At 48.2% G+C, this 9,752-nt stretch overlaps 1 protein-coding gene across 1 annotated transcript in view; it reads left to right on the forward strand.

The window, feature by feature from the left end:
• Positions 1 to 751: 751 nt before the first annotated feature.
• gigyf2 (GRB10 interacting GYF protein 2) overlaps positions 752 to 9,752 on the forward strand; it is a gene marked incomplete at its 5' end in the record, with an annotated part of 20,445 nt that continues 11,444 nt past the window's right edge. The window contains 11 exons of the mRNA XM_080547104.1: positions 752 to 789; positions 986 to 1,172; positions 2,040 to 2,151; positions 2,819 to 2,927; positions 3,913 to 3,953; positions 4,170 to 4,205; positions 4,950 to 5,057; positions 5,416 to 5,648; positions 6,219 to 6,360; positions 7,416 to 7,661; positions 8,634 to 8,818. Of these exons, the coding sequence (XP_080403230.1) occupies positions 752 to 789; positions 986 to 1,172; positions 2,040 to 2,151; positions 2,819 to 2,927; positions 3,913 to 3,953; positions 4,170 to 4,205; positions 4,950 to 5,057; positions 5,416 to 5,648; positions 6,219 to 6,360; positions 7,416 to 7,661; positions 8,634 to 8,818 (1,437 nt within the window). The remainder of the gene's footprint in view (positions 790 to 985; positions 1,173 to 2,039; positions 2,152 to 2,818; positions 2,928 to 3,912; positions 3,954 to 4,169; positions 4,206 to 4,949; positions 5,058 to 5,415; positions 5,649 to 6,218; positions 6,361 to 7,415; positions 7,662 to 8,633; positions 8,819 to 9,752) is intronic.

Genomic DNA, 9,752 nt, shown 5'->3' on the forward strand with positions numbered 1-9,752 from the left:
TGTTTCACAACAAACATGTCCCAATGACGATCGGGTTGGTTGCCCAAGTTAACATGTGGTTTTACAACAGCAGATCCATATGGCTGTTAACACATGGATGCGTTTTGTTTGTGTTGCTGGATTGCAGCAGGAGTCTCTACCGGAATTAGACTAATCCCACGCCCCTACGTCCACGTGTGTGCCTGTTTTAAAAGTCGGGGAAAACACTGCGTAAACAATGGATTTCGCTATAACATGAGACAGTTTTTTTGTTACAGTTAACTCGTTTAAAATGTGAAGGAAACACTGTTGTCAATTACAGGTGTCAGAAGCTTCTTCCCAAACTGGGAAACGTCCTAAAATAGCCATGGAGGATTGAAATTGTAACCAGATAGCCACCCTACTCACAGACTATCCTTTGGAATGATCTGTAATGCCTGTAACAACTCACTACAATTTCCTGTCAAAGTCACTCACAGAGTAGCCTATAGATGCGACTAGGACGCGATATGTTTGTTTTAGATGTTGCAGAGTAGGCTATAATCTGAATCTTTTGTCTTGTATTGATCGTCCCTAATTCAGGAATGTAATCTGAAACGGAGAGATATCAATATGATTAAGCACTGTTGTATGACACATTGCCTGTGTGTCTCTCTCTTGATCAAGTTACTTGATTAAATTGTGTGTCGTTTGTTTTGTATTGTTGTGGGGGGGGGGGTTTAATCACACGTCCTAATCATCTTGTTCCTCTCCCAAAGAAGTTCTAGGAAGAATGGCAGAAACTCAGACTCTTAACTTCGGACCAGAATGGTGAGTAAACCGCTGTTAATTAATGTTCACATTAATTTAGTATCGATCACAGTGATTTTGGGGGGGGAGTCAAACTGGTTCCCCATTGACATCCAGTAGGCCTAAAGCTGTGCCTCATGTCAAGGCTTGCCAGCTGTCCTCCCAAAATTTCACTCCTCCCAAACTTCACTGTTTTTTTTTTGTTCTTCTTCCCTAGGCTCCGTGCCCTGTCTGGGGGTGGGATTGGGAGTGGGAGTGGGAGCGGGGGCGGGGGCGGGGGTGGGGGTGGCAGCAGCACCATTGTTGCCTCGCCACCCCTCTCGCCTATATTGCCAAAGTATAAACTTGCAGACTACCGCTACGGGAGAGAAGAAATGTTAGCACTTTATGTCAAGGATAACAAGGTGAGGGGAGAACCGCTCTGCTGTGTTTTTATATGTGTGTGTGGGGGGGTGTGTGCGTGTGTGTGTGGGGGGGGGGGGGGGCGGCGGCATTAGGATGCTGTAGTTGATGATTGACATGCAAGTGACACCACTGCTATTGCATTAAGGCTTATTTAATACCTTTACACATTGACATAGTTTCAGAACTTTAATTAAAAGAAGTAGAAGCCGCACACTCGCAAGTTCCAGATGCAACAAATTGTGATTTAATAGGACCAACGGTTTAATAGGACCAACTGTTTTCGGAAATACGATTTTAAGACTTGACAAAGGCTACAGACGAAAACCGTTGTCCTATTAAACCACAATTTGTTGCATCTGGAACTTGACTTGAGTGTGCGGCTTCTACTACTTTTAATTGGATTTTGTTCGTTGCCAGCACCTCGCTTACATTTTCTGCGGTGTGCGCTCTCTTCTTTTCTATATAGTTTCAGGACTTGTCACATATTACAGTGTGTGGCGGTATATTACAGTGTGTGGTGGTATTGGTTTAATGTGCTGGTGTCTTTCAGATCCCTCTAGAACTACATGATAAGGAATTTCTCCCCATTTTACAAGAGGAGCCCCTGCCACCCCTGGCACTTGAAGCTTTTACAGAGGAGGAACAGGTGTGTGTGTGTGTGTGTGTGCTTTCACTCTAAATATACATGTCAACGCCATGAATATGCAAAAAAAATGATGGGAAGCTATACCCCTTTCTCGTAGCTCATAGCCATTTGTTTGTAAACAAATCCAGACTGTAGATGTTTGTAGACTTGTGGTTTTTCAAGAACTCTCTCTCTCTCTCTCTCTCTCTCTTTCTTTTTCCTCACCCTCTTTTTTCTGCAGAGAAATTTTTCCATGTCTGTAAACAGTGCTGCTGTGCTTCGGCTGACGGGAAGAGGAGGGGGTCCGGTGGTGGGGGGGGCACCCAGAGGTCGAAGTACCTCACGGGGGCGAGGTGAGACTACTACCGTTGTGTCGGGGGGGGGGGGGGGGGGGCTGTGGCGCTGGAGGTCGAGCTGCCGTCTAACGATCGCAAGGTCGGCAGATCGGCGATTCGAATTCCGGCTGGGCCACATGTCGAGGTGTCCTTGGGCAAGACACTGAACCCCAAAATTTCTCCCAATGAGCTTGCCGCCATTGGTGTGTGTGTGAATGGGTGAATGAAAGGCTGTGGAATAAGGCGCTATATAAGTCAGTCCATTACATTTACATGTTTACCATAGTTGCTGGAGATTCCTGGAGCAACCATAGTTGCTGGAGATTCCTCTCCTCCTTCGCCTCCTTTCATCTACGCTTGTCTGAAAACACAGGCTGGGTGAAAGGCGATATGGGCAGTCGCATTGACACACATGAGTTGACATCATCAGCTGTCTGGTTTACATGTCAGTGCCCTTTAACGGAAAGCAGATGAAGGAAATAAAGATGCTGTAGGCTATTGAGATGCACCCCCAAGAATCTCAATAATCTCCTGCCGAATGGGCAGAACAGGGCGTAACACTCACGCCCTTGTGTGTGTGTGTGTGTGTGTGTGTGTGTGTGTGTGTGTGTGTGTGTGTGTTTTTTGCAGTTTGCTACATAAAGTTTCTTCTGTTCACTCATTACGTCTGTCTGTCTGTCTGAAGGCCGGGGTAGAGGAGACGGAGGGTTTTACCAAAGAAGTTTTGACGATGTGGACGGAGGCTTTGGCCGCGGAGGGAGGGAGATGCACCGCTCCCAAAGCTGGGAGGAGAGGTACGCATCAACACCCTCTGAGAGGACCACGGTCCTAAAAGTTATCATTATTTAGTTGCATTGTAGATATCGTTAGCCTCATAGCCAGCACTCAAGTTGAGGGGGGATGAGGGCGGATGGCATCCCCCCTGAAATAAAAACGAAATCAAAATCATCCCCCTTCTAAAACTGCCATCCCCCCTTTCCATCCCTTATGTCATTTTATCAATGAACGTGGTATTACTGCTTATTTCAACATTTAATTTTGCGCATATTGAGTAAAATACTGTGGGCGAGGGAGGGGGCACGCACACATGCAATGACATTTTTACCAAGTCACTGAGACTGAAGTCACTGGTGCTGTGGGGATGCTAAAGTATGATAAAATCCACCATCCCCCCTGATTTTCCTTTACAACTTGAGTACGGCTCATAGCATAAGTCATATTTTGGCCTAACTCTAGCTCTACTCTCCTAACACTGTTGATTCGCTGTGCATTATTGCCTATGCCATCAGCCTGCTTGTTACATTCCAAAATCACTGTCTGCCCAAGTCATCTCTTTGACACGGCTGACCACAAGTGGAGCATGACGTAGGCAATTATGCTATGAGGCTAACGATATAACGATGTAAATGCTTGCTGCCTGAAACATTTTGCATGAAACATTTTGTATTAGTTTTGACTGCTGTGAAAAGGTCAAAGCATTTAAATGTTGATTTGTCACAACGTAAGCACTGTTGGGCTTCGGTATATCAGTTGTAATGGACCGAATCTTAGCTTTGGACAATTTTCATGCCTTTCCCCCCTTTTAATAATAATAATAACCTTTTATTATTATCTATTAGTAGTTGTTTTTGTCCTCTGGTTTGTTCTAAATAGATGTTGTTGATTTATGAACTGTTCAAATGCTGTTGATGTTGATTTCACCAATTCATATGTATGATTATTGTGTTTGTTCAGATTCATCATTTCATCAGAGTCAACAGAGTCTTTTTTTTCCACTAGGGGAGACCGAAGGTTTGAAAAGCCAGGTCGAAAAGACCCAGGTTTGTGATGATTTATGCTTCGCTGATCAAATAATCAATGTAGTCTGTGTACTCAGAATTCCATTAACGCTTTTGGCTAGATACCTAAGTGGATAATGTAATCATTCATATATCTCTCTCTCTCTCTCTCTCTCTCTCTCTCTCTCTCTCCCCACCCCTCCCTTACTCTCTCTCTCTCTCCCCCCATCCCTCTCATCTTCTCTCCTGTCGGTGTAGCTGAAGTTGCCCCCGCCCACTTCCAGCTGAATCACAGTAAGTTTGTCCCTCAAGCCTCATAACACTCCTCATAAGTATCCATATTCAATTTATTTTTGCCTAGAGGGAAGTGAACTCTCTCCGTAACCTGAAGGAAAGCTTACTTATCTCCATGTTTGATCTGCTTCGTAAGAAATTCAGACATGTAATCTAGCAGTTTTTTGGATTTGGAAACATTTTAAGACAGTAGACATTAGACAGGACAGGGTTCGACAGTAACGCTTGCCTGCTTGCCCGGAGCAAGGAAAAAAATCGCCAGGTTTGTTTGCGCGAGCCTGACGACGCTGCTGGATCCTGGATATGTTTACCCGTGTGCAGGAAGAACAGACGGCGCAGGCGCCAGACCAGACTAGATGGTCGTGGAGTGAAGATATTATTAAAGAATACGCGCCTGTCGATCACCCGGCGCATCGCGTACGCTTTAATAATATCTTCACTCCACGATCATCTAGTCTGGTCTGGCGCCTGCGCCGTCTGTTGTTCTTCCTGCACACAGGTAAACATATCCAGGATCCAGCAGTGTCGTCGGACTCGCACGAACAAACCCGGCGAATGTTTTACTTGCTCCGTTACTGTCGCGTTACTGTCCAACCCTGGTAGAAATTAGACAGTGGAGTGGAGGGGAGGGAAGGTGTAAGCCGGGGAAGGCCGGTCACATGTTGGGGCGTCAGTGGTCGGGGGAAGCCGTGTCTCACCGCCTCCTCTCTCTCCCCCCCCCACCCCCCCCCTGCACCCCTGCAGTCCGGGCTAACTACGAGGAGGTGGGGACAGGCCCGCCGAGGAAGAACGACTTCACGCGCTCCGAGAGCGAAAACTGGCGCAGAGCCGTGGCCGACGGGGGGGAGAACGGTGAGGAGGATGAGGGGGGGTTGGCGTCTGGCGGGCGCCCCGTGGCGGGACGGCGACAGGTGGTGCCCCCCGAGCCCAGGTGGTGTGCCCTGTGGCGTTCCCACGCTGCTGCCACCCGACGTCTGTCCTGCTGCGCCTTGTCTCTCTCTCTCTCTCTCTCTCTGTGTCTCTGTCTCTCTCTCTCTCTCTCTGTGTCTCTGTGTCTCTCTCTCTCTCTGTGTGTGTGTGTGTGTCTCTCTCTCTGTCTCTCGCTCTCTCTCTCTCTCTCTTTGTCTCTCTCTCTCTCTCTGTGACGAACCGAAAAACTATCCGCACCGACCTCTAATAGTCCCTCTCTCCTCCCTTCCCCCCCCTCCAGACGGCCTGCGCTCGGCAGGGTGGCGGGAACACGAGCAGCAGCAGTTGCAGCAGCAGCAGCAGCGCCGGCGCTTCCCGTTCGACGCCAGGGAGGACGAGCGCGGCTACAGGCGTCCCCGGTCGGGCAGCGGCAGCCTGGAGGACGAGAGGGACAGCCTGCCGGAGTGGTGCCTGGAGGACGCCGAGGAGGAGACGGGCACCTTCGACTCGTCCGGAGCCTTCCTCTCCCTCAAGGTGGGAAGGACTCACAGGGTATACTATCAACCCCCCTATTACTCTCTCTCTCTCCATTCATGAAGTACAACACAGACACAGACAGACACAGACAGACACACAGACACACAGATACACAGACACACACACGCACAGACAGACACGCACAGACACACACGCACAGACAGACACGCACAGACAGACACGCACAGACAGACACGCACAGACAGACACGCACAGACAGACACGCACAGACAGACACGCACAGACAGACACGCACAGACACACACACACAGACACACAGACAGACACACACGCACAGACAGACACGCACAGCAAAAGTCAGAACGTGTTTGATTGGTTGCTGACATGCGGCCCATATTATCAGACTGTCACATATCCCTACTTTAAAAAAATAAATAGAATAATCCATCTGACCATTGTACATTCATCTATCTTACCTAGGCCTTACTTACTCCTTAAGCACAGGCCAGCATAGACAACATAATCAAAAAATATCCATCTCTCCGTTGTACATCCACCTAACCTCCATATCCACTTCCTCCCTCCCCCTCCCCCTTCCCCACACAGAAAGCTCCCAAGGAGCCCATCCTGGAAGAGGCCGAGCTGGACTTCAGACCTCTGGAGGAGTGCGAGGAGGGGCTGGAGGAGGAGAACGGAGAGATCCGGGAGACCAAAGAGACGGACGCGGCAGAGGGCAGGAGAGAGAAGGGTGAGTGTCCCGACTCGCCCAGTGTCTGACGATTCTCACCCCTCCTGGGTGTGAAACGAATAGAATTACAATAATATTAATGATAATATAATTAATAGAACCACATCAGACAGGCCAACATTTAAACCCTGCCAACATTTAAAAAGGCACCCAAAACCCACCTCTTCAAGCTTGCCTTCACCCTCTCCCCCTCCCCTTCCCATGTCCCCAGTATTACTACATTACTACTCAATCTTTTCTGTTTGTAAAGCGTCTGAGTGTCTAGATATATGTGTGGTGGCCTGGGAAAACCCGTCGGATGTCGCTGGCGTTCGTTCGTGGCAAAGAGCAAATATAGATGGAAATCGCGATTTTGGCGATTTTGATATTATGTGGTATTCTAGTACTTTGAACTCCATACTACATTATGGTGAATAAACATTTTAAGAAAACAAAAGAGAAAGTACTTATTTTGATGTTTTTGTGGCGGGTAGTTTGCTAGCAAAACAACATCACGTTGAACGTGTCTCATTCTCAGTTAAGCAACGCACGCACACATGAGCGAAAGGAGAGACGATACTTCCACCTGTGTTATTGCCAGTTTACTGATGCTCACAATAAGCATAAAGTAATAAAATCTTAACTAGAAGACACACAAATGGATCTGTCCCTCGCATACCGACGAGGCGAGCAGACTAACACCGCATCACAAGCAGACAAACGAGACCGGCCGATCTGCATAGGCTCCTCCCCCGACCCGAGGAGAAAGGGGAGGATTTCTCCCCTTTCACTTTTTTTGACATGCTACATTAAAATGCTCATTACTTTTTAAAATAAAGGGCTATCTCAGTCATTCAACCAGTTATGAATAGCTGAGAACTTCTAATTTATGGAAATATAAAAAAATGAAAATGTCAAAATGCCACCATGTGAAGGGTTTTCCCAGGCCACCACACATACATGTCTAATGTATTATTATTATTATTATTATTATTAATAATAATTAATTTCGCTATGTTTTGTCTTTCAAACAATAAGACAGTGCCTCATGTCTCTTGCCTTGTTTTCCCCTCCAGACATGGGGAGAAGGGAAGAGGACGCCCCCCCAGCACCCTCGCCACCGAAGCCCCAGCCCCCCAGTCAGAACGCCGACAGAGCCAAGGAGCCCGAGAGGCCCCCCGCGGAGAGGTCCGAGAGACCCACCGCCTCGGAGCTGCTGCGACCAGAGCCCAGCAAAGCCCCCCTGCACGTCCCCCTGTCCAACAGCATGCTGGAGGCCCACTCCCTCCCCAGCCCCCACACTCACGCTGCTACACACACAGGTAGGGTCCGAACACAAGAAGGGGGGTGGGGGGTGTCGGGCGTGAACAATCCATCTGCTCATAGTGGTCAAAAATAGAAATTGCCGTCCTACATTTTTTGGTACCGTAATTTATTTAGCTTTGGAGAGGACTGATGCAAACTGGTGTCTGAGGGCTAAATGTCTACAGAACTACGGCTAATTAAGAATGTCATCACTTTTAGAGTGTTAGAGTTTAAGTAACGTCAAAACTTCCTTGTGTCGGGTGCCCCGCGGTGGTGTAGCGGTCTAAGCACTAGCCACTAGTGCAAGCTGCCCACCGGGGACTGGGATCGAATCCCAGCTCGCCAGACCCGGATATGGCCGGGGCACACACAGGGAGCGGCATATTGAGGGCCGCTCCCGAGGGCGGTATAGGAATATTTCCGGACAAGTATCCGTCGCGCAACAGCGCCCCCGGGGTGCCAGAATAACGGTGCTGGGCTTGAGGAGCCAGTCAGCTAGTCTGCCTGGCGGCCTCCTCTGGGGCTGCCGGCCACGGGGTCGTGCGGCGGATCCTACGCAATAGGCAGGGGATAATTGGATGCTAGGTTGGGTTCAATTGGATACTAAATTGGGTGAAAAAGGGATAAAATCTGAAAAACAAATAAAAATAAAATAAAAAAAACTTCCTTGTGTCCTTGAATCGGTCCGTTTACCTCAGAAAATGCTCGACAGGTTTGGCGGTTTGTGTCCAAGTTTGTGGTCCGGCCTTATGTAAAATGGTATATGACTTGCATAGCGCCTGATTCCAAAGCGCTTTACAAGGCCTCTCATTCACCCACCTTCACACACCAATGGCGGCAAGCTACCATGCAAGGCGCCGGCTCGCTCATTGGGAGCAATTTGGGGTTCAGTGTCTTGCCCAAGGACACCTCCACATGTGGCCTTATGTGGCCTGTGAGTGTCTTCTCTAACCCTCCGCCCGGTCCTTCCTCCCTGTGTCTCTGCCCAGTCGTCTCTGCCCCGTCGCCCACCGTGTCCCAGCAGCAGAAGCCCCTGGAGGTGTCCATGGCCATGCCCGCCCCCCTGCCCGCCCACCTGACCTTCAGCACGGGCCTCATGGCGCCCATCGGCAGGCCCAGCGCCATGCCGCCGCACGACGCGGATGAAGACGAGGGACTAAAGCACTTTGAGCAGGTAAAGGGTAAAGGTCGCCTGTGAGACGCCCGTCCTGGCAAAGCAGGCTCTGGTGGATGATTTTAAGGACGTGGAATTTGCAACTGTGGCGTTGGAACATGTTTGTTTGTTTTTTTACTCAAGGATAGGATGTCTAGTGTACGGAGAGGGCACATGTTGATTTCAAACACAGGTTGAATAATACATTTTGTGGGCAATGGGTTAGTTTAATATGTTACAGCTCATAGCTTTCCTGAACTGGATAGTAGGCATGGCAAGTTTATTTGTACAGCACATTTCATACAACAGGGGCAATTCAAAGTGCTTTACATACAGCATTAAAAGAAATATATATAGAAAAAATATGAATAAAAATTGATTTATTTTTAAAATGGCAGGGTTATTCTGAGATGGCAGTGTTTGTGATGTTGTGTACTTCCATGACACGTAGTATGCACACTTGGGGTACATTTTCAATAAAGTTGTGCTCATTGGAAACTAGTAGTAGAACCGTCACATGGTGAGACAGCTGTACGTAGCACATGGGAATCTGTAAGACCACACCCTTCACTCTGGGGACAGCTGCAGGGTGCCACTGACACCCAGCAAACATGCTGTATTGTTCCGGGTGTCGCTAGGAATGTATTTTAAATTAAATCATTGAACAACTGTCGGCAAACTTCCACCACGGAAGCAGAAAAGAGGACCTAACATGCTAACAGCCATTAAGATAGACTGGTAGCATAGCTAGCTAGCTAAAAAATCTGTCTCACCATGCCCATAAGCACTTTGAGCTGCAACGTTTGCAGTAAAAGTGCTATACGCCTACAAATAAAAGTTATTATTATTATTTGGCTACTACACCAAAAGATGGAGACATGGCATTGTAATAATTGCCATAGTAACGGTTGTTATTCCATGTGTAGAACACAGAGAGAAGTTAAAAACCCAGAGG

This window comes from Nansenia antarctica (assembly GCF_963989245.1).
Source record: "Nansenia antarctica genome assembly, chromosome: 16".
Taxonomy (NCBI): Eukaryota; Metazoa; Chordata; class Actinopteri; order Argentiniformes; family Microstomatidae; genus Nansenia; species Nansenia antarctica.